The following is a 14,809-nucleotide window of genomic DNA, read 5'->3' as shown; positions in this document are numbered from 1 at the left end:
TTGTTTTACCAAGCTGCATTCTTTTCAGTCTGATCAATTATGTTGTATAACCTAAATGAAACAGTTTCTTTTTTTTTCTTAAGCCTTTTGCCATTTGCAAGTGCAAATGTGGATTTTCTTTTCAGTTCCTCACAAGAAAATACAGAGTGAATTTTGCTTTCTCTCACCTTGAGTGAACACAGATGTTTTAAGGAAGTTGGTTTGCACAGAAATCTGAATGATTTGAGGAAGAAATGCTTATACACCATCTCCTGCTGTTCTCCCCTCCACATGTGCATCCTTCCTACCCCCACATCCTTATACTCCATCTTTTCTTTGAACTTTGGCTATTCAAATTCTTTTACTAAGAGAAACAATTCCAATATGCCAAAACAAGCTAGAATTATATTTAACTTTGCCTTCGAGATATGAGAGATTTCTGAGGTTATCTATTGGTAGGAGATGCACCATTTTCTGAACAAGTTATCTTTTCTCTCTTACCCCATGGAAAGTTTTTAACATAAAAAATAATTGCAGCTTTTCCCAGTTGTGGACTGTGTTGAGTGGGTGGTGTATGAAATGCTGACGTGGGAGACATGGCCTCTGTTGCCAGCTGAACCACAGACCAGCTGGGAGACCTTGAGATTTCCCCTCTCCTTCCTTCAGTTTCTTCATCTGAAAAAAAAATAAAACTAAACTCCAAGCTAATGATACATTCCCCTTTTTGTACTGATACCCAAAGTATCAGTGAAACTGCTGTGATCTGAGGTGCAACGGTGTTAGTGCAGCCAAGGTGGTGTTGACCTCCAGTGGGGAAGTGATAAGGTCTTTTTCTCAAATAAAAATAAGGTCTTTTTCTCTCTCTTTGTTGTTGTTTTGTTTTCCTTTCTGCTGTAACTTTTCCTGTCATATCTTTCTGAGGAGTCTAGGCGTAGCAATGAGCTTAAAACGCAACCTCTCACACTTGGAAATGGTGTTGAGAGGCAGCCTACGCGCCGAGCCGTCTTGGTACTCTGCCTGGTTTATTTTCTTTCTCTTTCAGAGCACTTGAAAGCAGTTAATAAGAGTAAACTTGAAACCTGTTGTACATCCAATGCAGTGTACAGCAAAGAGCACACTTAAGGCAAAGTCATTCCTGTTGATTGTGGTCAGAGGAAGCTTAAAGAGTCATGTTTTAATACACGGTGCTACTGGATGACTTTCAAACTCATCAGAGCAATGGCTTTTACTTCATAACACTGTTTCTTGGGTTTTCAGGCTGAAATGTTTTGAGATTTTTTTTTTTTCACCCCCTTTAGCATTCACAGAAAATAGGCTGTTAAGAAGCGGAAAGCATGCAATTTATAGCAGATGGGTATAAACTGCTCCAGCTCTACTACTGGAATGGGATCAATCAGGAACACTACATGCACCATTTACCCAGAAGAAACCCACCTGGGGGAGCCCTGTGGAATTTTAGCCTATTAAGACAACACCTTAACAAGTTTAGTTTAAATAAAAACTTGTCGGCAGGCATTAAGCGGAGCAAAAGCTCTCGCTCTCCATCATCCACTCGCCGTCGCTTTGAGAAACGTGACTCCTCTTGCAGTGTGGCAACCAACTCCCTCTTTCCTAATTTTTTCTTTTTTTTTTTTTTCCTTTTTCATCTGTAACTTTTGTTCAGCCTGTCCTTAAAAGCCAGGCCCCACAGAGGTTCAAAAAAGTTCCACTCCATTTACTGGACTTCTAAATAGAAGGCATTTAGCCGAGCCAAGTGATTAGGCTTTTTGTTGCGTTTAACCGCTCCCTTCGTGTATAACTGGCTGCCTGGTGATCTCTCTGCTTTAGCCCATACTCATCTTCTATTATTGTCTCTTTATGAATGTTTTTCCTTTATCGTCCTTATTTTTATTTTTGGGGGAAGTATCAGGTTAATGATACATATTATGTGCAGGGAGTGGGTGGGGGAGGACTTTTAAGGCAATCCTTCCCTTTGGGAAATAGTACACTGGAAATGTAGCTCTAGTAAGGCTTGTAAAAGAGATTGGGGCATACAGTATAATGTAGCATAAAATGGAGAATGTGACTTTAAAGAAACTAATCTATTTTAGGCTAATGTTTTAAATTTTGTGTTTGCCCCTTTTCTTTTCCCCCAGGTGAAGTAAAATTGTGTTTCAAATCCATCACAAAACACTGGGGGATTTTAGAGGGGAAGTGAGGCAGGCCAGAGTTAAGTTTTCCTCCTGTACTTGCAGCCCATACCTCTTGCCTTTCCTTACCAGTAGACAGACCAGAAAGCAAAACTTGACAGTAAGTGAGACAGAAATTGGCTAATTTGTTTCCTAATTTTAATTTTGGGATTTTTTTTGCATTCTTTTCATCCTGAACAAACCATAAGTTTTGATGCCTGCTTGCTACTAAAATCAGTATAAATGTTGCTTCATAATTTTTTTCCCCCATCTCCTTTTTCTTGTTAACCCTTGGCAATGTTGTTCCAGGTGCCAGGTTGACATTACTGCCCTGCCCATGAAGCAGACCAATCGCCTAGAGCTGCCTCTGGAAAAACGTCCAGGGTCCCTGCTAATGCTGATTGCTGTTGCCCCATGTACAGGAGTATCTATCTCTGATCTGTGTGTCTGTCCTTTGGGAGACCCCAGCGAACGGCAACAGATTTCTCAGCGTTACGTGAGTTTGTGTTTATTTTTTGTTTGTTTTTTTTTTTTCTCTCCTTTAGTTTTGAAAGTAGCCAAAATCGCAGGAAAAGAATAAATTCTCCAGTCATAATAACACGTCTCCTACCAAATAAAACTATTATGTGGTAGAGTTATTACATTTAGAAAAACAAGGAGATGGGCAGAGCAGATAGACCCAAGCAATTTGGCTGTTTGTATTTGTTGAGTTTTAAACTAATGCTGTTCTTTGCAAATTTTAATTGTATTAAGAGATTATCATGCAGAATGAGACACTGAATATCATTAAGAGGTCATAATATACTTAGCTTCATTTCCTCCTTTGGGGAGGTTATTTTCTGGACTTTCAACTGTTGGAAGATAAAGCTATATGATGGCTTCCACGTCCTCAAAAGCTGGCCAAGAAGGAATAAGTGTATCTCAGTGTGCCAGGAGAGGTTCAGATTGGATATTAGGAAACATTTCTTCACCAAAATGGTTGTCAGGCATTGGAACAGGCTGCCCAGGGAAGTGGTTTAGTCATCAGTGCTGGAGGTATTTAGAAGATGTGTAGATGTGGTTTAGTGGTGGGCTTGGCAGTGCTGTGTTAATGGTTGGACTCAATGATCTCAGAGCTTATTTCCAACCTAATTGATTCTGTGATAAGTTATTTAGTAGTTCAATAGTTTCTGTTTCTTACTGAATTACAAACAAAATATATCTTTATACTTTCCTCCTAGCAGTGTATAAAGAATTCCTTTCGGGACATAAAGGACATTGGCTTCTTACAAGTCAAAGTTTTAAAGGCAGTGGACCTGTTGGCAGCAGATTTTTCAGGTATTTTGTTTCTGTTTTGCATCATATGATGTTATAATATACTGCAAGTGATTGTTAGATTTTGTGCAGTACTGTCGGTGGATCAAGGAAAACTAAATCTTCCCATCATTTCTCCAGCTGTGAAATCTGCCTTGGGGAACTGAGATACTGATTGGTTTTGAATGCCAAAAGTATGTGGGAAGGTCCAGTGGATGGAGGTCTTAATTTCCCTGAGCAATATGACAGATACCTTTACAACAGCACATCATGCTAAGTGTTTTTTCCAGCAGGAATATGTAAAATAAGTGTTAATATAAAGTGATGGTGCCTGCAAAGCACCTGCAAAGCAAAGCCTCTCCATCTTTTATCAGGTGTCTTGTGAGTTTGGAGCAAAACTGAAAGATTTTGGGAGTGTCTGATATGGTGCTGGATGTGTGGGTTTGGGTGATGCTGCAGGCTGTCACCTGAAAAAGAAAGCTTGTCAGCAATGGGGGTGTGAGTGTGATGGTTTCTCTCACAGCTTATATGAGGCATCAATTTGGAATGACCCTCGTGGTGCTCTTACTCCACAAAAAGGATGGATTTTCCACTGAGCTGTACCTCAACTTGTGACTGGTCCTGACAGCAATGGACACTAACACCTTTTAAAACCACAACTTTATATTGTCCCTCCAGGGAAGGTCTGGGGGATTGATACTTCTCTGTAGTGACTGCCTGGATACTATTATTTTTATTAGCAACTTCTCCAGGATTCTGGAGACCTTTTAATTCCCCTCTGTGTCTCGCAGCAGCTCATAATTCACAGACACAGCATTGTGTGTTGTGTATTTGCTGACATAGTCATTTTTTTAAGATAACTTGTTGATAAAGGCAGAAAAGATGCTAGAGAAAAAACACTTTTGTCCCATTCCCTCGTATTTGTGAAGGAATTGTTACATAAGAGAACGTTGCTCCTAAAATAAGGAGCAAAGCATAAAGCTTGCAATTAATCATGGTACTATGTCAGTGCTATTTTCAATTCACTACTTAATCCTGAAGTGGAAAAAGAAGGTTAGTGTAGAGAGCAGTACTTTGAGGAACTGAAGAACTTAATTTGAAAACAAACAGAAAACCTGCCAATAATGAAAGGAAACTTGCAAAGAAACCCATTTCTAAATTGACATAATGTGTATGTCCATATATTAGTAGTGTAACTGCACCTTACTGACTAATTTAATAAGTGTAGCACAGCAAAGCAGAACCTTTGGCACATGGCAAGGCTGAGGCTATCTACAAATATATGAGATTTTAATATAGCCAGTGTTCATGGAAAGAGCTGAGCCCGGAAGGTTATTTACCCTTTGGAAAACTTTGCTGATGCTAAAGCAGTTTCATCAGTGATGGATTTGGCCCCCTTTCCCTCAGTACTTAAACAGGAGCATGTGGGTGGATAATGAACATTGGAAGAGACACGCAGGTTCTTGATTCTGCAATTCAAAGACTTTTCATACGGAGTATGTGACACACATTCCTTGTGCATAGCACAGAATGAAATTCTGCTTAAGTAAAAGGTTACTCAGTCTGTCATTATATTCAAAATAACCCAGGCTTTGAGCCTGATTCATGAAGCAAATGACAAATTGTTTTTCAATGGCAGTGCTGAAAATATCCTAGTATTATGCTGTAATAGACCCACCAAATTGCAAAAGGATGCAGCCATTTTAGGTAAAAATAGCATAATTTCTGATCGTGAAATGAGAGACATAAAGATTAATTATCTGTTCTGAGCCATTCATAAATGATTAGTGCAGCAATTATGGGCTTCCATAATAGAGCCCTCCTAGAGCAGTGCCATATTTCCCGCACTGCCAAGGAGACTGCTCAGATTTATTGTTATTGATAAAAGTAAATTCAAAGTCCAGCTAAAAATCTGATAAAGGGAAAATGGCAGAGACAGTCAGAGGTACAAAGATTTCCAAGGGTTAATGGAGGAGCAGTGTGAGCAGTGTTCCCTCCCTGTCCTGTCCCATAATCTTATGTCCATGAACTTCTGCAGACCAGTCATGTGATGATGGGTGTAATGCCACCTTGTACCTTATTCCCATGGTAAAGATTGGATTTTGGTGTGATTGGGATTTCTGTTGTCAGTTGCTTGTATGTCAGCATTATAGATTTTAATTGCAAGTTTTCAGCCTGCTATAATAATAGCAATTAGAAAACACAGAGTATCTGCTTTGGTTTTGAGCAGTGTTTTGAAAATCCATATTTCACTGCTCATAAATGTCAGGCTACTTTCCACACAGCTGTATCATACATGCAGAAGCTCTTCAGCCACAGCTAGCCCAATTTGAGCCTTCCATACTTTTATGTTCTTGGATAATAGTTTTGTTGACGTGGAAATGACTTTTTCTGCTTTGTTGGATGTTTTCTGTGTACGCATGAGAGTTCTTCTCAAACACTGAATTTGCTCACTGACCAAAAAATAGCATTCAGAATACCAAATTATACAGTGGGATTGTTTTTGGCATATACCAGTTTGCATTTCAAGCAGTTTGAAAGGCTACATGCATTTTCCACACTTATCAGGGAATGGGCACATAAGCTGAAAAGGAGAAGACAAATAGATTCCAGTGATACACATGGTCTTTAAACTTTACCAGTATTGACTAGTTAATACTCACTGTTTACATAATGAAAAGATTCCTGTTTAGTTTTTAAACTTCTCAGAGTAAGACCCTTAAGAACTCTGCATTAATAATACTAAAAATAAGGATTAAGGAAAAGGCAGCTTTTGCTTAAATATCTTGTTTGTCTGCTGTCTAAATCCCTGCATTGCTGACATATTTAGTTGCCTACATAGAAGTTAGGCTGGGATGTCTGTGGCTGAGTTGTACATGAGCACTGGAGATGAGATTAAGTCAGATACTGAGCCAGACATGCTGATAAGGGGCACTGTGTTCATCATGGAAACTGCTGAGCTGCAATAAGTTGGGAAAGCTACAGATTCATGTAATGTGAGCTATCAAAAAATACATTAGCAAACGTGTCCTTACCATAATAGGTTCCATGTTGAGATCCTTCTTTTGAGAGGAGGTTGGGTTTTTTTGTTGTTTTGGGGGGGTTTGCTCTGTTTGTTTGCTGTAAGTGTGATACCTGGTTCATGCATGGATTCTCCACTTGATGTTGGGTTCTGTTTAAACTGTGGCACGGTGTGGAGTCTTCATAGCTTCAAGGACTTGTTCACATGGAACTAATTGAAGAAATGCTGCTGATTCAGTCGGTGTCTTGCTTTTTTTCTCATGGTGTGGATACTTAATCTTGTAATCAGCTGAAGGAGACCACAAGCCCTAAGGAGAGGATAAAACAGAGTGTAACTGCAGCGCTGATGATTCCCTGGCTCAGAATGATGGTACTGCTTTCATAATGTCATCTGAGTAATTGTCAGCATGAACAGATTTTTCTTGCTGTAAAGACTTAGAGATGATTCAGTTTAAGTCTCAGATTTCAGGTGTTAGAATGAAGCCCCCTGAATGAGTTACAAGGTAAGTGTTAGAGTTTCTGGAACTGAGGGTGAATCAGAGATACTGTTTATTTAGCAAGTCTTTCCAGCAGAAGGAGGCACTTTGCAGTTGTCTTAATGGCTCTAATTTTATTTGACCAATCACTTCCTCAACCCTACTGCAAAGAAAGACTCTGAATGCTAAATACCAGAACAGTTCCACATAATTTTTCTTCTCTCTCTCTCTTTTTTTTTTTTTTTTTTTTTTTTTACCTATCTGATCTTCTCCTAGGCAAAAGTGATCCTTTCTGTGTATTAGAGCTGGGAAACGACATGCTTCAAACACACACTGTTTACAAGAACCTCAATCCAGAGTGGAACAAAGTTTTCACATTGTAAGTGGATTGCTTTTGAAACCAGGCTGCAACTGCAGTTAGCAGCTTAACTAGAAAAGCTATTGACTTTGGGAAAATACAAAGGTCAAGTTTAAGATATGTCATTTTTTTCGCAGTCAGAGAGGATGTTGGAGAAATCTCAAATATAACTTAATTAAAGCCTTTTGCCTTTTACTAGTTCTTGCATGGAGTTTATTAATAGAAGTCATTAAAAGAAAAATTACTGTGATATTTATAGGAAGAATCATGAGTAGACATAATGGAGTCATAGCTGGATCCAAGAGATAATGTAGCAGAAAGTTGAGACCAGATACTCACGCCTACATTTTCTGTATATTAAAATAAAATATGTTTCATTGAACCTTGGTAGAATCCTTGTTGAATTTGAAGTAAGCAGAAAATTAGAGCTCATGTTGGTTTTGGTTAATCTTCTGAATTTAAACTGATCAAACACACTTCAGATTAGAAGCATAATTTTTTATGGAAATCGAAGTATTCTTTTTTCTTTTGGTGACTTTATTAATAACAAAAGTTATAATTCAGGTATTGCTTTAAATCAGCACAATTTTTTAATCTTACTTTCTGCTGACAAAGATTTTTGTGAATAAGTGAATGAGATATACATTTCCAAGACTGTTGCAGTTTGTGGAAGGAAAGCAACCACAAGGGCTGGCGATGGAGCATTTTTGACATTTGCATCTGTCCACTGGAAGAACAGTTTGAGAATGATGAACTTCTTGCAAAAGCAACATTCATAAATATTAGGCTGGATGAGAACACAGTAAAAAGTATCTGATTTGTTTCATAGAAATACCTTCTGTGTTTCTGTTTAATTCCTGGGTGCAGCTGAGAGATTGTCTCTTGGAGTCAGTTCTCTAACTTTGTTTTCAAGAAGCTTCCTCTCATCAGTGTTTTTTCTGAGATTGTGCCAGCAGATGAGTCTTGTTGGATGTTCAGCCAGCAAAATAAATCCAATAAGATTCCAAATTTATTTTATTAAAAAGGAAGGTTTGTGTCTATACTTCCTGTGGGTCTCAGGAATGTCATGTACAGACTATCTCTAACTTTCTTACTAATGTTGCATGGATAATCCAAGCACCAGAACTGCAGAGCTAGTGAGTCACTCCCATCTCTCCTTAGATTTTTGTCCATTTAAAAAAAAATGAATTAAACACCTTAAAAGCTATTGATATTTTAGATTTATTTTGGAGCAGTGTGAATTGTTTTGTGTGGTGAGTCCATTTCACCTGGAGCATTCAAAGCCACCAGAAAGCCTTTCCCATCATATTTAGACTTTCTGCAACACACTTATCTGTGTGTGTCACTGTGCAGTTTTAATGCAGTGAAACCAGGTTTTGAATTCATCCCTTGACCTCTCCCACTCACCAGCTTTCTCTGTTAGAGAGCTGAGTTTTACATTGATAGCATTGCCAATAAACACAGAAAATGTCACTGTCTGGTAGTGATTCCACTTAGTTATGGGACTGAAACATGAGGGGAAAGCTTGGGAAATACCCATAATTTGATTCATTTTGGGGGGAATTTAATTAAATTCTAGTTTTATACTCCAAGGTAATACAAACTTAATTAGTAAAACAGAATTCTCAGATCTTTGTGGAGGAAACTGTGTGCATGTACATTATTTTTTTGTGTGTCTGTACTTTTTTGTTGCAGCCCTATTAAAGATATTCATGATGTTCTGGAAGTGACAGTGTTTGATGAAGATGGAGATAAACCCCCTGATTTTCTTGGAAAAGTTGCCATCCCTTTGCTGTCTGTAAGTTACCTTTACCACATGTGTCATTCAAACATTGATGGATTTGCTGGGGACAAGTTGCATGTCTTTTTCCCGTGGCACAAAGCAACACAGTTTTAGAGATAAACAGGTTTTGTGATCTGTGCATGCCTTAGTTGGCAGTGTTTATAGTTCTCCTTAGTGTAACGAGCATTGTCAGCCCATTTTAGTACGAATTTGTTTGATTGGGAAGAAAATTGCAGAAATGTCTGTACTTCATCAGCACTGTAAGCCATGTAGGTCTGAAAACATAATTGAGTTGTTCTGTATGTTTCCACATCATCCTCTGAAGGTAACATTTTAAGCATGTCTTTGTTCCGTCTTGCTTCTTTTTACTCCATGGAAGTAATTGCACATCACAGTAGGATTGACTAGAGATAGCTGTTGTTATTGGCACAGCTGAATAAAATTACCTAAAAGGGGTGTTTTCCACTCCATAGTGCTTTTAAAGACTGGTGGCTTTTGTTCTGTAAACAAATATGTGAGGAGTGAGCGCTACCATGGGAGTATAAAATCAAAACTGGAAACAAAGAGAGCTCATGGGAAAGTGGTTACTCTGGAGATTAAGGAGAGTTGAAGCTTTTTTCAGAAACAGCCAAAAAAGGCCAGGCTAAAGAGAGTGGAACATGAAAGGGTCATTAAAAGACTTTAATAGAGAAACGGGGCGAAAGCAGCTTTGTGTTTGGTAAGACTGATTTAATTTTGAAACAAGGCTGGTAATAATAATAAGTAAACCAGATCAAGAGGATGTAAACAGCTCCATGTGTATGTGCAGTGTCACAGAAGATTCTGGTAGTTTTTACAGTAACATTTAGGAAGAACTTTCTATGCTGTTACTTATTAAATCAATTAGTAGACGAGGCTTGAAACATCATGGGACTCTTGTGTCATATTAGTCAAGTCGTGTAAACGCATTTAACTGTAGGCACGGGGGTTTCCACGAGTTTTGAGGCAGAGATGCTTTGCAGTAGGTTCCCTTTACAGAGGAGAGGATGTGACAGGTATTTGCACAGTGAGTACTGCGTTGAACCCTGTACAAACATTTGTGGTGGTGATTTGTTGTACAAACATCATGGTGTGGTTCTTGGGGTTGTCCTGTGCAGGGCCAGCAGTTGGACTCAGTGATCCTTACGGGTCCCTTTCAACTCAGGATATTCTGTGATGACATTTATGCTTGCAATATGTGTGTACCATGATTCCAGTGACACAGGCAGTGGTGAGATGCTTTCGGTAATGCACAGTGTGATGCTGTGGGTAATAATAGCACTCTCAAATAGGCAGATGGTGGATCCTGAGTGATACAGAGTACAAAATTGTTTTGAAACATCCCCGTGAAAGCATATTCACCCCTGCAGAAAGGCTGGCACACATCTTTTCAGGGTTAAGGCAAGAATTTGTCTTTGAGTTTTAGAGGTGGGCTGCTGTAGGAAAGGCAATGGCAGGTTAGTGGAGCTCTATCCTAGCAGAGACTGGAGAAATGGGAGATTTCTAGAGGGAAAGCAAAGGTCCCATCTGATCAAGGCAGGCCATATAAACCCGACAGCGCCAGCATAGTTTGGGTGAAGGACCTGTCAAGATCAGAGGGGGGAACTGCAAATATTTGATGTTTCCAAATAAATAATGAACTGCCCAGAAAACTCTTGAACTGACTTAGAGGATATGATCCCAACCTAAGGAATGCTTTATAGTGGTAAAGGAATAGGCCAATGTGCTCCAGCTTTGTTTTGATTTTGTCTAAATAAGTGTATTTCTTGTGTATGTGGATTAAAAGCAATGTAACTTCTGAATCTCTTCAAGAAAGTACGTTTGTCTCCATCCACCCTGTGCCCTTTAGAGTTCACACTGGAGTTTGAAATGGGAACCCCTGCAATTTGGGGATATAAAGAGCCTAAGCTATAGGAACTAGGCTGTAAATACTGAGCTGTTGATGCCCCACAGGCTGTTGTGTTCTTTGCAATGCTCTTCCCTCCGTTACTCAGATTGCAAGTTCTTTTTGGGGATATTTTAGCTTGTTCGTCTGTTTTAGTGGCTTGAGTTGTCAATATCTCCTATTTTAGAACAATATTAGAGTCAGTTGGGCATGGAGGATGATTTGATGTTTACAGGGAGGAAAAAACCTCTTAACATCTTTTATTCCATTTTTGATCGCTTTGTTAATTTTTCCCCAAGTCCTCGTATCTCTGATGTTACTGGAAGAGAGTGGCTGGAGCAGCTGCTCTCCTGCAGATCCAGTGCTTGCCAAATGGTCTGCATGATCGGCAGCAGGCTGTGTGGGCTCACAGTGAGAAGATGTTAGATTTGGATTTTCTGTTGATTTTATAGGCATTTGTCAAGTATCCCTTAGGAAGCATGTAACAAGGCAGAGGAGGGGAGTGCATGTGTGTGGTAATGTCCAAACTATTTGGTGTAGAGTTTTTTTGTCCAAGGTTTGAGACAAAAAAAATAAAATAAAAATTGTTTATGCTTTCCCTTGCCAACCGATCTTCTTCCTTCCCATCCAAACTTCTCTGCCTCCTATTTCAGTCAAATCTAGTATAAATATACTCATCTCTGCTTCTGATTAAAAACATTTTGCACCTATTAACTTGGTCTGCTCAGACAGAAAACTGTAATTTTCTAAGCTATTTTTCTTGAAATGGGAATTTCAATGTATGTTGTCATTTTGACTATAAGTTTGAATGTATCCTTTGAACCATTTAGATAAATATACTAAAAGAGAACAAAAGTTAAAGATGCCAGGAAGCCTCACAATCATGTAGGTTTAATTTCTCTAGGTAATCAGGCCTGACATTTGCCTGACATTAAATTGTCTTTTGAAAATAGATGTGCATTTGCCATTTTTTTTCTTGTTAAAATTGCAAAAGTTAGACTTGTGAGCTGTCAGCACGTGAAGTAAGTTTACTTCAGGAATTGTTCATGGATGACTAGATTTTTTTTCTTAATGAAAAATTGCCTTGAATAAAGTATATGTTGGAGGGATATGAAATGTTTAATTAATTTGACAACGAATTTTGGGCTAAATGTGTTCAGTAGTCCCACACTGACATTTTACAAACACAAGTACACCTTCATCATCGCATTAACGCCCAAATAATCTTATTGTACAAAACTTTAGGGATTATGAAATTATTTATGCTTTGGCTGTGATCAAGGCTTATGCAGGCACCAAATAAGAAAAATAGAAAGCTGGGCAGCGTGAGAAGAGTTTCAAGGTACCAAACGATGAATAAAGCTGCAAGCTTCACTTTCTTCTGATAGACATGATGAAGTAGCATTGGATAAATACACATTTTGGTAGCAATACACTGAATTTGGGGATAGAGAGAGAGAAGTTATTTGCATTTTAGCTTTAGCTTTTCCATGTCGATCAACCTATCTCAAACACAGCTCTGGTCAGCCACATTCACAGAAGCAGAATTTAAACTGGAAAAGACACAGATTAGTGTTGCCAGAGTATTCAGCAAAATGGATCACTGTCTTGTCAGAGGTGACCTGTAGACTCTGTCTTGCCTAACCTTTGGGCTGAGAGGGAGATTGCCATCTTGGAGCCTGGGGAGTGAAAGAGAAGACCATGTACATCACTGAACAGAGCAGGCTTTTGTGCTAGAAACTGAAGAAGAACCTGGGGAACAGAGAAGTAGGGCAAAAACTTTATTACTTCAAGAAAGAAGTTTGATAGGTTTAGAAGTTTTGTAGGTTCTGGGGGACTTGAACTAATTATCAAAGAAGTCCTTTCTATCTCTGTGTTCCTTTGTGTCCTAGATCTTAGTAAAAGCAACCGTGCGTCTCTTTGTGAGGGTCTGTCTTTTTTCTTTTGCTTCAAGAGACTCCCATCTCCTAGAAGGCTGCAAGTTATTAGAGACATGGGAGCATATAGTGTGCTTCAATGAATTTGAAAGCAGAGTATATAAAATATCCTCATGTAGAAAGACCTTTGAGTAAAGAGTTGTAGCGCAGAATGGAATGTTTTTTATCTGCTGGATTATCAGATCAGTGTAGTCCTCAGCTGCACCCTTTTTTCAGCAAACAGGAAGAGGTCTATGAAATATTTTCAAGTGCCAGTCAGGGTCAGTAGCCAATGATACACTGAAAACAAATAGTGTGCCTTTTGGAAGCTTAATTGTCTAAAACATGGCCTGGATTCAGAGAGCAGACACCCGATGACTGCAGTTACTGAGCACTTGACCAGAAGTACACAGTATTTTCTAGGAGAAAGTCTTAGAGTTTGAGAAAGTGAAATTGCTGTGTTTATGCAATAGAGGCAGCTGTGAAGTGTGTTGTATGTTCTGACTTTTATCCTGATCAAGGACCAGGATTTTTGGAATGGAGAAAATCCCCCCACATCTCTTCCAGAAAAAAAACAGCACCTTGTTTCTGAAATTAGATTCTCCTCTGACCATGCACTACTCACTGATATGGTATCCACAGGAATGTTTTCTCAAGGACCACCTAGGATCCTTATGCTCCCAGGGTTTTCAGCTCCTCCCCAGACTGGCTGGAAGCCCTCGTGTGGCTGCCTGCTTTCAGTCCATATCTGTTTGGTCTTTGGATAACAATCCTTTGCCAAGAACCCAAATCTCCATTCCACTTTGGATCCCATGGAAGGTTGTTAAAACTGACACATTTGGGGCAAAGAGTTCTGGGGTGAATGAGCAGGCATTTTGTACAGAATTGGTGCAACGTATATGGCAAACCTGGAGAGAAACAAAACATTGTTTTTTCATGTACAGGTGGATCACATATGTGGCTTGCTTTCCTCTTTTCCTGGGGAAATATGTCCTTTGATAAGGGTAGGTGTGTGCCTGTTACAAGACAGCTTTATGTTATGCAGGGCAAATGGGATGACATTGTGCATCAGCAATGAGCTCAAGCAGGAATATCAGAGGTCCCAAATGCTTTAGATGAATTACCCTTGGAGAGTAGCCATTACCCTTTCCACACGTCACGGGTGTTGATGTACAGAGGTTTAACCCAGCGTTCTTCTGTCAGGTCATCAATATATGACATTGAATCTGCATCAAAGCTGGATACAGAGTGAAGTTTTCTTAAAATCAATGTAAAAAAAAAAAACCACTAAACCATATTTCTTTGAGACAAGAGCAATGAAAAAACACGCTTTGCTGCGTAAGGGTCCTGTCTGCTCCGTGTTTTGTGTCATATCAATCTTGGCTTTTGCTATTTCATTAAAATTCCCAAGCGGTCAGAAGGTTGTTGCTTAATAGATTTAGCATTGGCTGGCTACATCAATACTGTGTTTAGTCACATTTGTTTTACTGGGGACATCTGTGTGAAGAGTTTAGCAAATATATTCATTCATTTGAAAGGAACCCGCTGCACTTTGGACCTTGACTGTGTGGTGGTCTTGGGTACCTGAACATTTCCTTCAGTTAGAGGCAACTTCTGGCAGTGTTTTGCCTGAAGTGCTTCTGTAGACCGAAATATTTATTGCAAAAACAATTTTAGATGTTCTTCCAACTGGTAATTTCCTTTGCATGGTCCTGTATGGAGAAGGGATGTGATATAGAATATACAATTTGTTCTGTGAAAATATGGACATTGCTTTGTCTTTCGGTGTTGACCCAGAAGAGGAAAATGTCCCAAGTATGAGAAATTCCCATGGGATGAAAATCCAGACTATTTTTTCTAAAGGTGACCTTACAAAATGTAGTATGTTGGTAGGGTAGGCACTACTGTCCTG

The 14,809-nt window shown here is 39.1% G+C and overlaps 1 protein-coding gene across 2 annotated transcripts in view; it reads left to right on the top strand.

Annotated features, from left to right (window-relative positions):
* MCTP2 (multiple C2 and transmembrane domain containing 2) overlaps window positions 1-14,809 on the top strand; it is a 101,633-nt gene that overhangs the window by 37,766 nt on the left and 49,058 nt on the right. For both annotated transcript variants that reach the window (XM_018069540.1, XM_018069541.1), the window contains 4 exons: window positions 2,457-2,643; window positions 3,371-3,464; window positions 7,214-7,316; window positions 8,991-9,093. In XM_018069540.1, coding sequence (XP_017925029.1) covers window positions 2,457-2,643; window positions 3,371-3,464; window positions 7,214-7,316; window positions 8,991-9,093 — 487 coding nt within the window. The remainder of the gene's footprint in view (window positions 1-2,456; window positions 2,644-3,370; window positions 3,465-7,213; window positions 7,317-8,990; window positions 9,094-14,809) is intronic.

The sequence above is a fragment of the Manacus vitellinus genome, unplaced genomic scaffold (genome assembly GCF_001715985.3).
Source record: "Manacus vitellinus isolate BGI_N305 unplaced genomic scaffold, ASM171598v3 scaffold_16_pilon, whole genome shotgun sequence".
NCBI classification, from domain to species: Eukaryota; Metazoa; Chordata; class Aves; order Passeriformes; family Pipridae; genus Manacus; species Manacus vitellinus.
This window is presented reverse-complemented; position numbering and strand designations above follow the sequence as displayed.